Here is a 22,146-nt window from a genome sequence, read left to right on the forward strand (position 1 = left end):
ACCTATATACCCTATATACCTATATACCTATATACCTATATACCTAACCCTAAACCTAATATAACTCCATTCTCTCAAACCAAGTTAACAATATGTTGTTAAAAGTTAAGCAAAAGCAATTTGAACTAGGGGATAAACCAGGCAAATTGCTTTCTCGTCAGCTGAGGGGGCTGCAAGGCATTAGAGCAATCCATAAAATAAAAAACAAGGAAGGTGTCTTTTTAACAAATCCCAGTGAAATCAATGATACATTTAAATAATTCTACAAAGAATTATAAAAATCGAAGGGTTGTTCTGACCCCTCACTACTAACAAACTTTCTTCATTCATTACAGCTTCCAAAGTTGGGGTGCACAGAGCAGGCCACTTTGAACGCAGATATAACAGTAGAGGAGATACTGAATGCTATTACCTCTTTCCCTAGTGTTAAGGCATCTGGCCCAGATGGCTTTGGAAATTAATTTTACAAAAGATTTGCACAGACGCTTTCTCCTTTGCTGTTGAGGATCTTTAATTACTCATTTGGTGAACACAAGCTCCCCCAGTCCCTTTATGAGGCAAATATTTCTTTAATTCTAAAAAAAAGGTAAAGAAGAAACAGACCCATTATCATATCATCCCATTGCTCTTTTGAATTCTGATCTTAAATTTTTTACTAAGATTCTTGCTAACAGATTAAATAACTGTATTAAAAAATATTAATCTTTTTTTCAATCTGGTTTTATTCCTGGCCATTTTTCTTTTTTAATGTCAGACAATTAATGAATATCTTATATACTAGATTTGATTCTAAAACCAGCATTGCAGTATTTACTTTGGCTGCAGAAAAGGCATTTGACCAAATTGAGTGGGACTATATTTTAGCTGTGATTAGAGAATTTAACATTGGTGATACATTTGCCTCTTGGGTGAGGATGTTATACGCCCAACCTGGGGCTTCGTTTCTCACCAACTTTAATAGGTCATCTCAATTCCGACTATAGAGAGGCACCCGTCAGGGCTGTCCTCTTTCGCCTTTGATTTTTGCAGTTGCAATTGAACCTCTTGCCCTTGCCATTAAAAAGAATCCTTTAATGTCCCCAAATGTAGGCTGAATTAATCATCATATTTCTCTCTACGCAGACGATATTATTTTATATCTTCACAATCCAGAACAGTCTATACCTCCATTATTAAATCTGTTAGAAACATTTGGTAAACTCTCTGGTAAATCCAGCACTTCTAGAAAACTACAGACCGGTATCTCTTCTTCCATTCATTGCAAAGACACTTGAGCGAGTCGTGTTCAACCAACTCTCTATGTTTCTTGTACAGAACAACCTCCTGGACAGCAACCAATCTGGCTTCAAAAGCGGCCACTCAACTGAGACTGCCGTGCTCTCGGTTACTGAAGCCTTGCGACTGGCAAGAGCAGCTTCCAAATCCTCAGTACTCATCTTGCTGGACCTGTCTGCTGCCTTTGACACAGTTAATCACTAGATTCTACTGTCCACCCTCAGAAAGATGGGCATCTCTGGAACCGCACTCCTGTGGTTTAAGTCCTACCTCTCAGATAGATCCTTCAGGGTGTCTTGGAGGAGTGAAGTTTCTAAGTCACAACTTCTTACTACTGGGGTTCCTCAAGGCTCAGTACTTGGACCACTTCTCTTCTCCATCTACATGACGTCATTAGGATCTGTCATTCAGAAGCATGGCTTTTACTATCACTGCTATGCTGATGACACTCAACTCTACTTCTCATTCCAAACAGATGATCCGACGGTAGCTGCTCACATTGCAGCCTGTCTGAGTGACATTTCAAGCTGGATGAATCACCATCACCTTCAGCTCAACCTTACTAAGACAGAACTGCTGGTGGTTCCAGTTAACCCGTCGTTAAATCACAAATACTCTATACAGCTGGGTTCGTCAACCATAACTCCTTCCAGGACAGCCAGAAACCTAGGAGTTGTGATGGATCATCAGTTAAGCTTCACAGACCATATTGCTACAACGACCCGGTCCTGCAGATTTGCCTTATACAACATTAGGAAGATAAGACCCTTCCTGTCAGAGCAAGCCACCCAACTTCTTGTCCAAGCTCTTGTTCTCTCCAGATTGGACTAATGTAATGCTCTCCTGGCGGGCCTTCCTGCATGTACTATCAAGCCTCTACAGTTGATCCAGAATGCAGCAGCAAGGGTTGTCTTCGATGAGCCAAAAAAAGCTCACGTTACTCCTCTCCTCATCAGGTTACACTGGCTACCAGTAGCCGCTCGCATCAAATTCAAGGTACTGATGCTTGCCTACAAGATGATCACTGGCGCCAATATACCTAAACTCACTAATTCAATCCTATGCGCCCTCCAGAAGTTTACGTTCTGCAAATGAACGTCGCCTTGTGGTGCCATCCCAAAGAGGTTCAAAATCACTCTCCCCGGCTGGTGGAATGACCTCCCAATCTCAATTCAAACATCCAAATCTTTACTCATTTTCAAAAAACATCTAAAGACTTATCTTTTTTGCCAGCACTTGACCAATTAATACTAGCACTTACCATTTCTTTTCTTTTCTTGTCTATCCTATTCTTGGGAAGAAAAAAAAACTTGCTATGAGTTCTGTGCTGGACTAACTGAGACTTGTCATGGCACTTGTATACTGTTGTTGTTCTCTCATTGGTCTGATTGCTTCTATTGTTCTCATTTGTCAGTCGCTTTGGGTAAAAGTGTCTGCTAAATTATTAAATGTAAATGTAAATGTACTCACTAAACTGGCAAAAAAGTGAATTTTTGGCAGTGACTAATAATATTGACCAAATTTTTATGCATAGTTTACCATTTAAAATAGCCATAAGTACCTTGAAATATCTTGGAGTTAATATACCTAGAAACCCTAAGGAGATATATAAGCTTAATTATTTAACTATAATAGAAAACTTGAAAAGCAATATAAAAAGCTGGTGGACTCTACCTCTATCAATGATGGGGCATGTGAACGCTATTAAGATGGTGACATTGCCCAGATTCATGTATCTTTTTCAGAACTTACCAATATATTTGCCTAAAAAGTTCTTTAAAATTTTAGACTCTATTGTACTGCCATTTGTCTGGGGCTTTAAAACACATAGAATATCTAAATTACATGTGTGCAAGCCAAGGTCCCTGGGGAGTTTAGGTCTACCAAATTTTCAGCATTACTACTGGGCTGCCAATTGTAGAGCCTTAACTTACTGGTATGACCCACACTCGATAGTTTCTCAGATGATCTTCCTTCATGGCTTGTGATTGAACGGGGTTCGTCAAACTCGACTCTCTCCTCGTTCCCTCAAGGTAAGGTAAGCCCTAGAGACATCTAAAGCTGCAGTAGGATCCCACTTTATGATTAATAATTCTCTTAGGATACAGCGTAAGATCAGCAAGACATTTAAACTCCCAAATACCTCTTTGTTTGCTCCAATCAGTCGTAACCATGCCTTTAAACTTCCACTCTTAGATCCAGTGTTCACAGGTTGGGCTAGAAAAGGAATTCTTACCTTGAGGGATTTATATATGGACAAAAAAATTGCTACATTTTCTCAGCTAAAAGAGAAGTATGACCTTCCTGCTTCACATTTTTTCAGATACCTACAAATTAAAAATTATGTCCATTCCACTATGCCAAATTTTGAAACATTATCAGCTGATAATGAATTACACAAATTGCTCACTTGCACCCCCAATACCCCAAAGTTAATCACAAAATTTGTAGATTTCTTTACAATTCAGTTAGATATCTCTACTAATCATCTGAAAAACAATTGGGAAAATGAATTCGGTATTCAGGTTTCTGAGGAGGATTGGGCAAAATGTCTTAAGAATATATACATCTGATCTATTAATGCCAGACACGAGCTGATTCAGTACAATGTGCTGCATAGATTACACTATTCAAGGGTCAAACTAAACACTTTTTATTCTACTGTTTCCCCACTCTGCAATAAGTGCAAATCTGCAGAGGGCTCTCTTGGTCATCTTTTCTGGGCATGCCCAAAACTCTGTGAATTTTGGTCAGAAGACTTTAAATTTCTCTCTGATGCTTATGCGTGTGAGCTTCCTTTAGCTCCTGCGACTGCTGTTCTTGGCTGGTCAGCTTCCTTGCAGTGTTTTAGCCATGCGGTATGATGATTGCAAAAAAATGTATTCTTTGCAGGTGGAAGAAAAAGTCGAAGCTGCTATTCAAAACTTGGTTGTCAGAACTCTCCTCCACACTACATGTGGAAAGACTTAGATATATCGTTTCTGGAAATATAGATCAGTTTGATGCTTCTTGGAGGTCTCTTTTCAATCACCTGTTAAAAACTTCTAATGATGGCGATACTATTTTAATTGTAATTTTCTTTTAGTGTAATTGCTATCTTCCGTGTCAATCTTAATATGCTCAGGGGGTTTTTTTTCTCTTTAAATTTCATTTTAACATTTGACACTTTCTTTTCCTCAGTTATTTGTCAAAACTAGCGACAATGTTGACACTGTTGCAGATCTATAAGTTCTCTGTTATTTTGGTTATTTTCATTAAGTAATACCCTTGTGAGGTAAAAAGGCCTAGGTTGTTACCTATTATTATTTTATAATTGTTATTATTACAATATTATTTCACCTTGTCTATGATGTCATATTGTGCAAAAACTTGCCTTGAACCCCTTTCCCTTTATTTGGTGATGTGGTTATCTGCTAAACTGAATCTAATTGAAGGAGTTATTTTATTTATTTATTTATTTTTCCTTCTTGTTTGTGTATTTGTGTTTTGTCCTGTGTTCTGATTGCACTGTTTATGTGTCTGAAAATTCAAAAATACCACAATAAATATACAAAAAAAAAATCTAGATTAAAGACCCATCTCTTTAACCTGGCTTATACATATACTAATTCGCTTCTAATATCCAAATCCATTAAAGGATTTTTAGGCTGCATTAATTAGGTAAACCGGAACCGGGAACACTTCCCATAACACCCGATGTACTTGCTACATCATTAGAAGAATGGCATCTACGCTAATATTAGTCTGTTTCTCTTTTATTCCGAGGTCACCGTAGCCACCAGATCCAGTCTGTATCCAAGTCAGAGGGTCACTGCAGTCACCCGGATCCAGTACGTATCCAGCCCAGATGGTGGATCAGCACCTAGAAAGGACCTCTACAGCCCTGAAAGACAGCGGAGACCAGGACAACTAGAGCCCCAGAGACAGATGCCCTGTAAAGACCTTGTCTCAGACGACCACCGGGACAAGACCACAGAAAAACAGATGATTCTTCTGCACAATCTGACTTTGCTGCAGCCTGGAATTGAACTGGTGGTTTCGTCTGGTCAGAGGAGAACTGGCCCCCCGACTGAGCCTGGTTTCTCCCAAGGTTTTTTTCTCCATTCTGTCACCGATGGAGTTTTGGTTCCTTGCCGCTGTCGCCTCTGGCTTGCTTAGTTGGGGACACTTAGTTGCACAGATACTATTTAAACTGAACTGAGCTGCATGATGACATCACTGAATTCAATGATGAACTGCCTTTAACTGTGATTTTGAATTATTGACACACTGTTTTCCTAATTAATGTTGTTCAGTTGCTTTGACAGGATCTGTTTTTGTTTAAAGCACTATATAAATAAAGGTGACTTTCTAAGATTTACAGATGAAGAATATAACTGTGACATGTCCGTTATGCACTGAGGAATACACAATGTCTCAAATGCATTAAACAGCACAAATATATTCGCTGTTTGCCATGGTGGATCGATTGATCCATGATCGACATTAAGGACTGCTTAAGAATAAGCATCCACATCAAATTATCTTGAATCACTGAACTTTAAATTGTCGTTTATGAAACCCCTTTAGTCCTGATTGATATTTTAGGTTATTTCAAGCCAGGTTTTGGACTTTAAGTTAGCGTCTTTTTTGAAACAGCACCAGGTTTGGACACTGGCCCTCCAGGAGCAGGACTGGACACCCCTGATCTAAACCCTTTCCAATAAAGATTGGTGAGGCTTTTCTGGATTTGATAAAATTACCTCTAAAATACAAATATCATGAAAAAGGAACATTTCTTTTACCAAATACTCTTTGATTGACCTTGATTTTTTTTCTAGAAACTGCTCTTGCAGCTTTAACAGCAAAAGATTTCTCTCCTAGAATTCAGTCTACAGACTATAAAAACTGTTTACTGTAAAATAATCTGATCTATTCCACTTTGTTTTCACACCCCATACTCTGAACTATGTATACCAAAGACTAAAATAGTAAAATAAACACTTGTGTTTACAGTTGGGTTTTTTTTAGCACCTTGTAGAGTTTGTTCCCTTCATATTTGCTCCATATTCATCTTGCACCAAAACATTTTCCTTCATTATCCAGTTCAAAGATAAAATCTGCTGTAACACATTAAGTTCTGAACAATCTTAATATACATAATCACAAAAAACAAATGCACAGATCAAATGTGACCCTTCATTTCTGTGGACCAGATGAGACCACATACACATTAAACTGAAACAGTAATATGGCAGTGTTCTGCAATAAAATAATCAAAATAGACATTTGCAGCAGAGATGGGCACCTGTTCAAATCAACAAACACAGTGTTTTATGTAAGTAAGAAGGTGCAATAGAACATCTTGGAAAATACTAAATTTAGCCTGATAGCACTGAAAATAGTCCCAACCTTCCTGCCAATCACCCTCCAAAGCCACGCCTCCTGAACACTCACACACCAAACAACCAGACACCACTACAATACATCATGTCATTCATCGGTGAGAAAACGTTATAGTACAGTTAGTAACAGTAATACTGTACCATACCTGGAAGGAAGATCAGGTATTTTACTCTCACTCTGTCTGCGTGGAGTATATGATCACACTGATGGCAGATCCTGTCTGCGCGAACAAGGTGTGCAAAGGTATGCAAATACATGTTGACAGGCAGCATTTTGAACTAGCACTAGCTAGCAAAACTAGCATTTTGATTGGACAAACATTTCTTGGTCCTACACCTTTCACAGAATATAAATTTAGTTAAATACTAACTTAACTTAATGATTGCTTTCGGGTTGTGAAGAGACTTTTAACCAGCATAACCAAAAAAAAAAAAAAAAAAAAAAAAAAAAAAAAGTTTCTTTAGACAATCTATTGCACCTTTAACATTGTTAGTCTTCATCACTGAACATTAATGAAATCAATACTTCGAGGACACTCAAGGTTGATCGTGAAACCTTTATTAATACACAAAACACCAAAACATGAACTTAGCGCTTGCCACCAACACGAGGAGCGCTGACCTTCATGGGCTTGGCGATTTTCTGTTTGGCTGCGGCTTTAGCAGGGGCCTAAAAACAACAAACACGTCACTGACGACATGAAGGACATTCAAACGCAAGGATTTACATTTGGTTTGCAATCATGTGTAGGGCTATAAATGACACTGAGCACCCATTATTAAGGGTACTAGGTGTAGACATAGTCCTTCTACTCTATGCCACCTTATGACACAGAAGTGACAGAATCAGTCACACTGCAACGCCTCAAGGGGCAAAAAAAAAAAAGTCACACCACACAAAATACATCATCACATAGAAAAGAAAGAGCTGAGGAGTATCTCAAAGCCATCACATTTTGTACAATTCTTAAAGAAATAGGTCACCCAAAATAATAAAAATTAGCCCATGATTCACTCATCCTCTAGTCTTCCTGGGTGTTTATGACTCTTTCAGACAAATCTAATCAGAGTTGCATTTAAAAAAAACGTCCTGGCTCTTTGAAGCTTTATAATGGCAGTGAATGTCGATAGTGAAACTGCATCCATCTATCATTAAAAGTGCCTCGCACGGCTCTGGGGGTGAATAAAGGCCATCTGAATGAATCGATGCCTTTCTACAAGAAAAACTTCCATATTTAAAATTTTATAAACCCTAACCTCTAGTTTCTGTTTACTGTCATACACGTGAGACGAGAGAGCTTTGTTCTGGCAGATGACGGAAGAGCCAGGACATTTTTAAAATCGCTGAATAGATTTGTCTGAAAAAAGAATGTTATACACACCTAGGATGGCTTGAGGGCGAATAAATCATGGGTTAAATTTCATTTTTGGGTGAACTATCCCTTTAAAACCTTCTCTCACCTTGGCGCTCTGAGCGGGTTGCTTCTTAGTTGCCTGCTTCGCCTTCTTGGCCTCCTTGGCAGCCCTAAAACATCAGATCAAAAAGAGTTAGAAATTAAATGTTTAGTTTTGTTTGCACTCGTCTCAATGTGTTAACCAGTCACAGACCTGTGACATAAGCCAATTTAGGATTTTAAGAACTTTACTTCTAGAAGAAATGTAATAACAGGTTAAGTTTTTAAATCCAACATCTAGAGCCAAAAAACACACCATCACTTATTTACAATGACTTCTGAAGAGCGTCAAAAAAAAAAAAATCACCTTGAAATTAACATATTACATGAAAACATTGTTAAAGTCAATAAAAAAAACATTTAAGTAGTTTAGTGAAAAGAAGACAATTTAAGAAAAGATTTTTGCACTCTTCAAATCTCAGAGTGTTCAGCTTCAACCCCAAACACACCTGATCAAGCCAATCAAACTCTTCAGAATTACTAGAACATTACAGGCAGGTCAGGACAGTGACGCTCCAGGGTCAAACACGCAGCACTAACTTGTAATGAGAAGTTAACTGTGCAAAACCAGTTGCGTAAGCGCAAAAACATACATGCTACCAAAAACACACTTGAACATCTATGAGTACAAAATAAGAGCGATGGACAATTCAACACTCTGAAGAAAGCATAGGGAGCTGCTCACCGGATGGCCTGCTCTCGCTGCGCCTTACGCACTTCTGGCTTCTGGTTCCTCTTGGCCAGAATCTCAGCCAGTGAAGCGCCGGTGATGGCCCGCTGGAACTTGACCGCACGACGGCTGCGCTTCTTACTCACCTCTTCCTAAAGCAGCAAACACACATCTGAGCACTCCTGATTCAAGCTTCATTCAGTCAGTCTCTCAACACGCATTACACACAAAACATCTGCTGATAAAACACTGAGCACGTGTACATGCACAATCTTAAGCCGAAAATGCACGTGGTCATGTAAACACGGTCACCGTTTTCTTTTATCAGAGTAAGCTCATAAACGGTGTAAGCATAAACTGGTTGACGCAGGTAGTTTTTTGCCTCTTATCCTGACTTTGCGTGCAAGCTTTAACATCACGACTGACAAACATATGGAATAATCTGAGTCAGATACGCAAATGATTATATTTTACCGTCACTAAAGGGAAAGACCTGATTTATTAATACAGTCGTGTAAACACAGCTTGTGTGGTCAGGTCACTGATGTGCATGTACACGTGAAACAGCATCATGACACTCTTCTGGATCGCGGAGGGTTTGAGACACGAGTGCTGCTCAGACTCACATGCTGGCCCTTCTTGTGCTTGCGGCGGTACAGGACGGTCCAGTTGATCTGTCTGGGGTTCCTCTTGGACAGAAACGCTGACTCACACTTAGCATTCAGGAACTGGAAAACCTGCAGAGCATACTCGTTCAAATATCAGACTATACCAGTTCCAACAAAGATCAGATGATGTTTCTCTAAACACTGAACTCAAACCTGAAGTTAAACAATCACGCGCTCTGGCTAGGACAGGAGTTAGCCAACAGGCTAGCACTTCGCTAAATAGCCACACTCAAGACTGCCAGGCGTAAATATTCACATCACGACACGCTAAGAGCCATTCATTCATCGATAATCACTGATTAAACACAGTAATGAAATCTAATACGAGTATAGTTCGCGCTTTTACCTTTCCGTCGATCCTCGCGTAACGCCGGCCGTGGCCGGGATAGATTTTATACCCGCTAAAACTGCACAGCTCGACCCTGCAGATCAAAAATAAGAGTTATAATAGATACATATTATTTGTTATTAACATCTGAATACTTCTGCAAGCGCTTCTCGCGGATAACTTTAAAGATGTTTATGGATAACCACAGACTGCACTCACTTCATGGCGGCGGTTCAGATAGGGAAGAGGAAAAGGAATTGTGGGTAAGCCGTTTATAAAGGGGCTTATTTCGCAAATATAAATTCTTTTTTCAAAATAGACATAAATTTGATGTGTAAATATAACCCGCGTTATGATAAAAATATCTAAAATTATTATTTTTTCCAGATTATTTAATCCAATCAAATAGTCGTCGGTTGCCTGGCGGTGACACAAGCCGGAAGTGAGCGGAAGTATGGCGGCGCCGGAGGGAGCGATCTTCGCCGATCCGCTGCTCCAAATGACAAATTCTGAAGGTAAGCGCAATAAAACCCATTTCTCCGCGCGAGTTATTAGATGGACACGTGTCTCCGCTGCAGACAGATAACATGTTGTCCTGTGTGTGCGGTTATCACGCAGAGTTCCTGACGAACTTGACGTCTGATCTGATTCTGTCACAATCTGCTGTTATTACACTAATGAGCTGACAGGATTTAATTTACAAATCTGCTGTTTATAAAATATCTGGTCTGTTCAGATGGGGTTTATTTATACTGGATGCTTTAGTTTTCGCGTTATTCTGAGTTCGCACACATTTCAGTTTTTAATGAATAAAGCTGAAATGAATAAACCTCTGTACACTTCTTTTGGCTTTTGAATAAGTGTTTTCAGTTTTAATTGAGATGTGTGTCTCTCATCAGTGTTTGTCCTGTGCTCGTATTATTCAGGTCCAGGTTTGTTAGACCTCTCGAATCAGGGTCTCCATAAACCGGATCCAAGGTGGTTCTGTCCCGGAGAGTTGCACACGCTGATTCTGGACCAGAACCACATCATGAAGCTGGAGCACCTGGAGCGTAACGACGCCCTGCGGCAGGTCAGTGGGTCACACTCCCCGTACACCTGCGGTCAGACAGATGTGTGTGTGACCTGCGCTCTGTTCACAGCTGTCTGTGGCCTGTAATCGTCTGGTGCGCATGATGGGCGTCTCGAAGCTGACCCACTTACGAACCCTGAACCTCCCCAACAACAGCATCGGCTGCATCGAGGGGCTGAAGGACCTGCGTCACCTGCAGTGGCTCAATCTAGCTGGAAACAACATCAAGGTGATTTTCACATTTACCATGTATTTCACTGGAAATGAGGCTGATTTAGGGCTGATTTAGGGCGATTTATCGCATGAGATTGTCACACGTATTCCGTCAGTAAAGCCGGTTTCCTGATTAGCGCTAAATCTTCATCACCTGCTTTCAGATGGAGCGGCATTTAATAGACAGAGCCGTAGATCACTGACAAGCTACGCAATATCGCGTTCATTATCGCAGATGAATCGCTTCGTCTAAACTGATGAAATGCGCATCAATCACATGTGATATATCTCCAGCCCTCGGCTGATTCTTCTGTGTGTGTGTGTGTGTGTGTGTGTGTGTGTGTGTGCAGGTCATCGAGCAGCTCAACGACTGCGTTTCCCTTCAGCATCTCGATCTGTCAGACAATAATATTTCTCACATAGGAGACCTCACCCAGCTCTCAGCGTTGAAGGTATCTGCCATTTGTCTTGAGAAGCTAATCATTTGTAATCTCTCATAATGTGTTTTGAGGAAGACCGACCCAAAACACAGAGAAAACGTTGATAGTGTAACCGATATTTAAGGCCTGTCTGACCCTTTTCAGACTCTTCTTCTGCATGGAAACATCATCACGACTCTGCGCACCGCTCCTGCTCACCTGCCAGCAAACCTCACTGTCCTGTCGCTCGCAGAGAACGAGATCAGAGACCTGAGCGAGGTAAAGCACTACACACAGACAGTGGATGACCTTTGAGCTTCTGGACTAGCAACACAACCCTCAGCGGTTTTGTTCATTTATTGTTTTGTTTCATTTCAACTATGCATTTATCATCAGCTTGTGCATCAGTCTGACAAATTAAAGTGACCATAAAATCAAAATGGACAGTTCTTATTTTTTATGGAATATTGCCATATTTGGAAATGATTTATTTGCACAAGTATTTAAATTTGTGTTCCCACATAATCTTTAATCTCAGTAACTTCCCTCTTGCATCTCTTCTTCTCTGATGGCGTGTGCATCGGCGTGGGGGCGGGGCAAACTGTCAATCACATGACAACAATACAAATAAATTTTCTTTTGGATAAAATCAAGTCCCGCCCTGCTTTTTTTTTCTCATTCAAAAAGCCTTTTTACTGGGATATACATTACAATAATGAAGAAAGGATGATCACAACTTTAATTTCATGCCTCATTAGTTTAATGTAAAAAAAAGATTTAGAAATCTTTTAATAATTTATTAAAATCATGAGAAGAATCCACAATACAAGGCCCGTATTCACCAAACATCTTAAGGCTAAAAGTAGCTCCTAACTTGCCAGTTTAGGAGAAAATCTTAAAAATAGTGTGCGTGTCAGTCTTTAGGACTTCTAAATTTTTGCTCTAAGAGTATTTCACAAAGCGTTTTAGCGCTAAAATTAGCTCCTAAATCAGTGAAACGTCAGGAGTAGTGAAGAGGACTCATAAGTCTCTGTTGCCAGCAATCTACCTCGGAATATAAACATTCTAGAAACATTTTTTCTAATTGGTTTGGTTTGGAGGTTATCCCAACTTCAAATGTTTGATTATATCCTATTGCTGTTCACATGTCCAGTTTGGTTTTCTTTTATGTTTGCAGTCATGATTGCTAATTAAAAGGCTGTTTATACACATATTACCACAATTTTATTAGTCACTTACTCGCAGAAAAAAAATAATAAATTCCACATGCAGTGGCGAAATCACTCAGTAATATATTAACACCTTACTGTGTTATTAATATAGTAACATATTACTGTGATGGACGAATCGTTAACGGCTGGTCTGTGTAGTAATATAAGTGAAAGTCGTGACATTTGCCAAGTATGGTGACCCATACTCAGAATTGGTGCTCTGCATTTAACCCATCCAAGTGCACACACACAGCAGTGAACACACACACACACACACTCAGTGAACACACACCCGGAGCAGTGGGCAGCTATATATCCAGCATCCGGGGAGCAACTGGGGGTTCAGTGCCTTGCTCAAGGACACTTCAGTCATGAGTATTGAGGGTGGAAGAGAGCGCTGTTCATTCACTCCCTCCCACCTACAACTCCTGCCAGCACCGAGACTCGAACCTGAGACCTTCTGGTTACAAGTCCAACTCTCTAACCATTAGGCCACAGCTGCCCCCGCATATAGTGCATCGGGCAGGACATCCATATGCTCACCTAACATTTATCGACCTCAAATATGGCTTATCATCTGAGATATGTATGTAGTAGCAACTTGGCATGGCAGCTCAATCTGATGTTAGCCTAGAAAAAAGTTTGCATGTTTGTGCGGAGCGTGGAAGCTGAAGTACATGACGGGTGCAGGCGTTGGTGCTATAATTTGATCTTAAAATACAGTACTTCGTCATTTTTGGTCATACAGATAAGAGTAATGCATCTTTTGTATCTGTAAAGACTCTACGTTTATTCATGTGCACTGAGAATAGCAACGAAATGATGTGCTTTTGTAAAATAATTAAAGCAAACATGATGTGCATTCTGCCGTCTCGGTCGCTGTGAGCTTGAGCGTGTCACTTCGAAACTCTGTGGATGCTTGCCTTATTAAAGACATGAAAAATATATCTATAGAGGGTGAAGCTTTTAAATGAACCAATTCAAATAGAAAACAAATATTCTCACATTATGTAATCTGTATGCATACAGGTGCTGTGTCAAACCAAAAACAGAAAGCAGTAGTGTAACAATAAATTACCACGTTAGAATAAATTAAAACGTTAATGCAGTGTACTTGCTATTTTTCCCTAACAAATTCATAATTAATATATTTGCCAGTTTGCGGTGGCAAGCCTTTTTTGCATGCGTTTGAACGCTTATTAGGCTATGTAGGCAAATAAAGGCTCATTATTAAGATTTATATGGTTTATTAACAACTAATTAAGTGCAACTAATTAAATTTGTGTTTAATACAACATATATGGGCCACTTTGTGTGTTCAGTAGTTTTAGATGTTATGTCATTGAATAATCTTCATTTGAGGGCTTTTCTTCCCAAATGGATTACACAGTCATGGATGTTAGTGTTTAATTTGTTTGTGTGTGTGTGTCCTGTGCAGGTGTCGTATCTAGCTCCGTTACACAGCCTGGAGCAGCTGTCCGTCAAGAGTAACCCGTGTGTTATGGCCACGCCGGCTCTGCCCGCCTGCGATTATCGCCCGTATGTCGTCAGCTGGTGTCTCAGTCTGAAGGTGCTGGATGGATATGTGGTTTCACAAAAAGAGGGGTAAGTTAGATGCCTTTTTCAGTACAAGAATTGCAGTCTGTGTTTTACTGTGGTGCTACAAATCATTTTGTACAGGCTTTCACACATCATTGTGCATTTGACAGTGCTTTAAGAAAGGCGCTCTTCTAATCATAGAGGGTTAGCCTTTGCCATTTGCTGGTCTCAAACTTTTTCAACTAGTGGACCACATCAACAATACATCAAAAAAAATTGTGGACTGCGTACAGTAATTACAGTTATTAAAGACAATAGAAGACATTAACTATGTGAAATGTAGCCTTTAAAAGCAGCTGCATTACTAATGACAGAACTCTGCCGTGTGTCTAGACTGAAAGGAGAATGGCTCTACAGTCAAGGTAAAGGGCGAATGTTTCGGCCAGGGCAGCATGCACAGCTGGTCCAGTATTTGGCAACCACGTGTCCGCTGACCGCCACAACTGCCTTACAGTCAGCAGAGGATGCTAAACTTGAGAGAATCCTCAACAAACAGCGGTAGTGTCCAAAACAAACCATTTAATCCACCACAAAACCTGATTGGTGGAGCTTCACTGATCATCTGTGTGTGTTTGTGTGTGTGTGTGTGTGTGTGTGTGTGTGTGTGTGTGTGTGTGTGTGTGCAGACAGCATCAAAACCAGCTGCAGCAAACACGTCACTGCTGCTCGAGTCCGTCTCGCCCCACGCATCTCAACGTTCACAAGAACACGGATGTGGATGTCATTGCTCAGGCAGGTCAGATCAGTGAAAGACTCATGGTGGAAATCACTAATTCACTGTTCTATATGTTCAGCACATATGTCTGCATCTCTTTCACAGGGTTCATACAAGATGCTAAAAGTGCTTGAAGTACTTGAATTTGAAATTTAAGTCCTGGAAAACACCTTCAAAACATCCATATTTATGAAAACGTACTTGAAAAGTACTTGAATCTTTAAAAGGCAGTATATATGGAATTAGTGCTAATTCTTGTTTTCCATAAAAACAATCTTTTCTCGCAAAATTTATGATGCAGCGCGTCTGATATAAATACAGAGCCGTTTTGCTTGTCTTCCGGGGGCGCACGAGTTCTCGCGATATTACTGAAAAGCCGTTTCGCGATAACGTTTTTTGGTGGGTAAACCCTTTAATGGTGCTTGTGTTATATTACTGGGTCTTTTATTGCATGTGCTGTTTGTTTGGGTTTCATTAAGGAACGCACATTAGTCTGACGGGCTTCGTGAACACGTCTTCATCTCAGCGCTAGATTTGTAATGTAAATCATTTATAAACCTATGCAAAACACAGGACAATATTTCCAGATCAACATATTTCTAGATATGCGATTTGTTGAACATCACTATTTCAAAACAAAAGTTGAAACCCTCACTCTGAGTTTGCATGTGACCAAATATTAAAATTAAATGGATTTAAACTTTGTTGCATCATGCTGTGAAATAAAATATCACCAGGCCGTTGGCGCCCTCTGCAGGTATTTGTTATAATACATAACATACTTAAATAGGTTATGTTCATATTATGTATACGCATATTACATTATGTTTTTAACAGTGTTCTTAAGTAAAAACCATGTGATTACTTGGTTTTGATATTTATACTTTATTTGAACCAATTATTATTGTCTTGTCTTTAGTTTAATATATATAAATGTAGTCAATATAAAGCCTGTTTTTCACTTAGGTCTGTTTTATTATTAAAAATCATTATTCAGTTGTCAAAAATAATCAGTAGATTACTTGATTACCAAGATAATCATTAGTTACAGCCCTAGATTAGTTAAATGTTTAAAAATACAACTACATTGTTTTGCTTTTTGTGATTATAGACATTTTTGTCATTAAAAAAGTTCTTAAAAATAGTATTAAAATATTGTCTCGTTCTAGTGAACAAAGTATCTGTATTTTGTCTCATCTCATGAGCTAAGTTTACTGTCACACCACTAGTGTTTACAAGCATGATATAGCTCATAACTTTCCAAATGTATGATGAAACTTTTACTCTTCAGTTCAATAATATATTCATAAAAAAAATCACTTTGAATAAGGAAAGCAATAACTTTGCCATAGTATCATTTCTACACAGCCAAGGCATGCTTTGTGCTGCACTTTATTTGTACCATTTTGTTTTATTTGTTTATTTCTTATAATTTGAAAGATAATAACTTTGAATAATGTAAAAGTCCTTGAAAGTCCTCAAATTTCATTTTGCAGTTTCTGTATGAACCCTGCTTTCACCAATAACCTGCAATCCAGTTAAAGTGCTGACATTGCACCGCATCTCCAATATTTAAATAAAGTCATTGATGTTCTTCTCTATAGGCATCTTTACACATGCTCTTTATGTTATCATAGTGCTGGGTAAATGCATTTATGCCACCTCTGAGCAGTATTAACCAGTCTGTGTAAAGACACTTTAATGCCACCTCTGACCCTTTGCAGTGACAGTTTGGCAAATGTAAACGTGAAATGCTCATTATAGATGCAGCTTCATTCAAGATAAAAATGCCCGGCTAATGAACCTGGAGGTGAATTAATGTAGCCCATGCTGCATATAAAAGAATTTGGGCTGTGCAATTAATCGAATTCGATTGTCATGCGCATCTCGTCAGTAAAGACGGTCCCGTGATTAGTACTAAATCAGCATCACCTGCTTTCAGATGGAGCGGCTTTCACTACACAGAGCCGTAGTTCACTGACAAATTAGACGATATCGTGTTCGAAATCGAATGCGATTCATCTGCGATTATGGGGGCGATTTTGCCTAATTGTCAGTGAACTACGGCTCTGTGTAGTGAAAGCCGCTCCATCTGAAAGCAGGTGATGCTGATTTAGTACTAATCATGGGACCGTCTTTACTGATGAGATGTGTATGACAATCGAATTCGATTAATTGCACAGCCCTAAAAAGAATGCACTTTTTTAAACAATCATTGCAGCAATAATTTTAAAGACATCGCCATTGCCCGTGTTTGAGAGGAAGGATATGTCAAACAAGAATATTTTAGTTAAATGAGATGAAATGATTTCATTTATATGTTTGAATCTGTCATTTCGGTGCAAATTGGCATCAGTGCTACTTTTAGTGTAAGGTTTGATTCATTGCCTGATTTCTGTTGTTAAAAGTGTAGATAGACATCATTTTCCTATTATTGACCATTTCTCTGCTACTCCAGTTCTCAAAGTTTTGAGAAATTATTTGTATGTAGGCTTGATAATTTTAGGGCTGAAATGATTCTGAGAGTATTCAGTTTTATAAAATCCTTGATTTAATTTTGCCTGTGTCCAGTAATCAGCTAAATAACGGAAGTGGCGCACATCACAGATGAGAATCCATGAAATGCATTATTAGACTGTTTTCAGAAGCTGCATGATATATTAAACCCATTTAAAAATCATAATAAAGCATAATGCTATTGTGAATTCACAAACACTACAATTCAATTAAATAAATATATGCGATGCAGGTTTAATATGTGCTTTAATTATTTACATGCGTGTAGGTTACGTGTGTGTGTTTCAGAGCATCTCCGTTCACAGTAAATGCTGCTCCGCACAAACTGCTATCATTTACATGCATGGAGCGTCTCAAACTGCATCTCTGCATGTTGTGAGTTTGGGTTCATTATAACGTTCATCTGGGAATGCAACGTGTGCCATTTCATCAGATTTGTAAATTAAATAATTTATAAACCTACGCAAATTCAGGAGAATACATCAATATCTTTATCAATTTGCTAACTGTTCATCGCGATTTCAAAATAAGTTTAAACCCTCGCTTTGAGTTTACATGTTTTGATGACCACATATTCAAGAAATTACATGGGCTGTAGCATTTCTGTTGTAAAGAAATGGCCAAATATTAAAGATTAAGTGGACATCAAATGATGTTTGATCAATATTAAACAAGGATTAGATCATGCAGTGAAGTGTAAAACAATCATCAGGCTGTTAGCGCCCTCTGCTGGCATTTGTTATGATGCATAATGTATATTAGTTCTGTTGTTTATAATATATCATGTATTTGATTACTTGCTTTGATATTTTATTTGAAGTCATTATCATTGCCTCATTGCTTCCCTTAGGTCTATTTTTATTATCACAATTTTTTTTTATTTATAATTATCCAATTACTCGATTAATTGTGAGAATAATCGACAGATTACTCGATCAGCAAAATAATTGTTAGTGACAGCCCTACATAATTTTATAGATAAACATAATTTATTGAGTGAACATCAGTATGGCTTTACAGCAAATAGGTCAGTGGCAGTGAGTGAGCTGGTAGAAGATTATACTGAATACACATTACTGAGGTGGATAAACTTCAGACACTATTGATTGTTTATTAATGAGGAAACTGGAGCGATGTGGTATAAGAGGAAAAGCCTTCTCTTGGTTAAGTTACTTTGATGATGGATATCAATTTGTACAAACAAATAATAATGAATCTCATTTAATTAAAGTCACTTGTAATGTTCCACAAGGTTCGGTGCTTGCGCCTAGTTGTTTGTACTATATATAAATTATACAGGTGCATCTCAATAAATTAGAATGTCGTGGAAAAGTTAATTTATTTCAGTAATTAAACTCAAATTGTGAAACTCATGTATTAAATAAATTCAATGCACACAGACTAAAGTAGTCTAAGTCTTTGGTTCTTTTAATTGTGATGAATTTGGTTCACATTCACAAAAACCCACCAATTCACTATCTCAAATCTGAATCCATCGCAATATTAAATACCGTTTTGAATCAAAACTCACATACTGTTGTACTGTTAGATCATAGTTCCATACATGAGGTACTGTGTGGAGGTGTGGGGTCACACATTTAAGAATGTTTTATATGCAATATATACATTACAGAAGAGAGCAGTAAGGAATGTAAAATGTAAAAAAGTGAAGATACAGACAAATATAAAATGCCAAATAAAAACAAACTATGAAAAATTCAACAAGTAAATAGAAAAATAAGACAATTACAAAAAAATCAGCTAAAAGCTACCTTAAAAAATAAGCTTTCAGGGAAGATTTTAAACACTAAGGGATTCTGCTTGCCTTCTGCTTCCCCGGCAGGCAAAGAATTCTAAAGTTTTGAGCAATTGAAGAAAAAGCCTCATAAAGCAACCCATAGCCTTTAAATGAGTAAGCGGAACAATTAAAAGGCTAGCTTCAGAGGAGCGGAGATCACGTGCCGTTGAATAAAAGGGTTAAAAGCTCAGAGAGATAATGAGGAGCCAAACCATGTAAAATCTTACAAGTAAGCATGAGAATTTTAAACTCCACACGGAATCTGACACGGAGCCAGTGCAAAGACTTCAAGACAGGAGTGATGTGATCCCTTGTCCTGTTTCCAGACAGGATTGAGCTGCTGAATTCTGAGCCAACTCTAATCTATTTAGGGAAGCTTTTGAAACCCTTGCCAGCAAAGCATTGCGGTAATCAATGCGAGGAACACAATGTTGTTAATGTACTTGTGTTGTTGTAGAATCTAGATAGTTCTTTCATTGAATCAGGCACTAATTCATCTTTAGTGAATCTACCCTTTAGTGTTTTTGTGTCATTTTCCCCAGTAGTGATTCATTCTTCATTATGATTGTAGATGTGGATCCAGGAGTTCAGGTAAACACGTGGATGAGCTCTGTGTCTTCAGCCGTGATCGCTGCGGTCCGTCTGCCGCCCGCCGCTGAAGACGGGATGATTCTGGAGGATGTGCAGACTGATGAGGAGAAGCTTCACGGCAGTCTGCTGTCCTCGGAGTCTGCATTCCTGCCCTTTAACCCTGCCGTTCATCCAGCTTCAGCTCCTGACAGCGGGGAGGAGGAGTTTGATGATTCTCTGGCTCCTCCCACATCCACACAGCTCCACCCATCGGAGGAGTCAGTGGGAGGAGCCGTCCTCAGCTCTCCTGTGGACCGGACTGACAGAACCAGTGTGTTAAGCAGAGATGTGCTACAGAACAGTTCTGCGGATGAGATGCAGAAAGCTGCTGCACTGCAGTGTGAACTAAAGCCGTGTGAAGCGCGTGATGCAGCGGTCAGGATCCAGTCGTGGTGGAGGGGTCACTGGACGCGGCTCTGCCACCCACAGGCCAAAGAAGTGCGTGCTGAGATCCGCTTGCGAAGGATGCAGGATCACATCGTCCACCTGACCGCAGAACTAGAGAGGTCAAACTCTCCACTGTTTACATGTTTGTGCATCAGTTATGAGCTGGAAAGGAAGGAAAGGGATGCAGCTTTATCTGAATCATTCTGGTTTATTTGTGAATCGCTGTTTTATTCCTATTGTTAGCTGATTAATTTAAACGTAAAATCAACTTAAGCGATACTGTAAGCTGAAACAGTGTAAAGTATTTAGCAGTAACTCGTATGTTTTGCAGGGTGCGCAAGCAGCACGAAGAAGAGCGACTGCAGAGACGTGTGCAAGAAGAAGCGGTGAAGTTCCTGTGGAAGCAGGTCGGTGTGAAGGTGATGAATGATGAGTACTGCTATGTACTGCACACTGCTATAAACACACTGTGTGTGCTGTGTTTGTGGAGCAGCTTCAGGTGCTGCTGGAGTGGCAGTCGTCTGTGAACGAGCGGCTCAGCGTGGCACAGAGTTCAGCGTCAGATCCCAGCATTCCCACAGCGGCTCCTGTCCACACGGAGATCTCCATCCCGGAGTCTGGCTTTCATTCCCGGGGAGAGCGAGCGTCGGGGGGGGGCAGTCTGCTGGAGCAGTATCTGTCCTCTGTGCAGCGACAAGACGAAGACGAGGGCGACAAAACAGGAACACCTCGAGATCCATCCGATCTCTCTCCTCATGGGAAAGAAGAGTGCTTGTCCTGACCGGAGTGGAAGCAGAGGTCACGCTGCTGAAAGGTGTTTAGGAATCACAGGACTCTGTCGGACTCGTGTGCCCTGCCTCCGGCTCTTCTCCAAGATCACACACTAGCCTGTTTTAATGACTGGCCTTCGGCAGACTTGTAGACTCGTTGCCTTCTATCTCCATGTTACATACATGCTGTCAGCAGACTGAAGAAGCTCATGTTTAACTCCACAGTGACTTTTGTATGACTGGCCGCTGCTGCCTTCGGGCTTTCTAACAGTGAAGTACATACACTGCTGGATATCAGCATACAGATTTCTGTTGAAGTACTTTACATCTTTACATACCCAGGGTGCCAAGCTCTTTCAGTGCACTTAGCAGTAGACTTGTTTCCTTTGGAACGTGGAGCCTGGACGTAGCCTTGAACTGTAGAGGAGCATGTATGTATGTGTAATGAATGTGAAATGATTTGATAGTCTGCTGCGGTTCGAACCCTACTGAGAGCTGTGTGCATCTGGATATTTACAGTATGTGCTGCAACTAGTGTTCAGTGTGGCATATGCAAGTTTTTTATTTTACATTTTTATTCTTTTTTCTGTGTTATATATTTTAAAATTCATTTTTGTAAATAAAGTTTTACTTTCTTTCTCCATTGTGGTATTTTGCATCAATACTTCAGCCCAGTGGAAAGAAAACATGCGGTTATTAGTGTCCTGCACCAAAAGGTGATTTGTTTTGATTACATTTAAATTGTTCTCTTTAGAAATCGTTTAAACAGTGTGAAATGCTTTGGATTACTGTAGACTACACTGGATCTCTAACTAACACTAGATGGAGCTCGTTCTCTGAGACTAAGTTAAAGGGGATCATAACTGAGTTTGCTTTGTTCTTTCGTTTACGAGTTTGCGCTGTTTCTTTTTATCCAACATCATGTAGACTACCATTATTAATTCAGACATTCGCTTTTATTAATAATAATTAAAAAAAATAAATAATTATAATTATTTTGTCTAGTCTCTCTTGGTTGCTCTTCCTAAAATGAAAC

At 39.4% G+C, this 22,146-nt stretch overlaps 2 protein-coding genes and 1 non-coding gene across 3 annotated transcripts; 1 reads left to right on the forward strand and 2 right to left on the reverse strand.

Moving 5' to 3' along the window:
• Positions 1-7,201: 7,201 nt before the first annotated feature.
• On the reverse strand, positions 7,202-10,150 carry rpl24 (ribosomal protein L24). The gene is made up of 6 exons (XM_042717014.1): positions 9,999-10,150; positions 9,798-9,873; positions 9,410-9,520; positions 8,799-8,935; positions 8,121-8,184; positions 7,202-7,329 (listed from the first exon to the last, which is right to left on the reverse strand). Exons 1-6 carry the CDS (start codon positions 10,001-10,003, stop codon positions 7,249-7,251), a joined length of 474 nt encoding a protein of 157 aa, XP_042572948.1. The 5' UTR covers positions 10,004-10,150; the 3' UTR covers positions 7,202-7,248.
• LOC122136110 lies at positions 7,404-7,536 on the reverse strand. The gene has a single exon (XR_006153933.1). It is a non-coding gene; the product is annotated as a small nucleolar RNA SNORA17 (small nucleolar RNA).
• cep97 (centrosomal protein 97) lies at positions 10,027-21,753 on the forward strand. Its single transcript, XM_019076207.2, has 12 exons — positions 10,027-10,042; positions 10,167-10,294; positions 10,706-10,851; positions 10,922-11,080; positions 11,415-11,516; positions 11,649-11,762; positions 14,133-14,299; positions 14,627-14,791; positions 14,920-15,029; positions 19,895-20,459; positions 20,672-20,747; positions 20,834-21,753. Exons 2-12 carry the CDS (start codon positions 10,234-10,236, stop codon positions 21,119-21,121), a joined length of 1,953 nt encoding a protein of 650 aa, XP_018931752.2. The 5' UTR covers positions 10,027-10,042; positions 10,167-10,233; the 3' UTR covers positions 21,122-21,753.
• Positions 21,754-22,146: the final 393 nt, after the last annotated feature.

Source organism: Cyprinus carpio, chromosome B1, assembly GCF_018340385.1.
Source record: "Cyprinus carpio isolate SPL01 chromosome B1, ASM1834038v1, whole genome shotgun sequence".
Classification (NCBI taxonomy): Eukaryota; Metazoa; Chordata; class Actinopteri; order Cypriniformes; family Cyprinidae; genus Cyprinus; species Cyprinus carpio.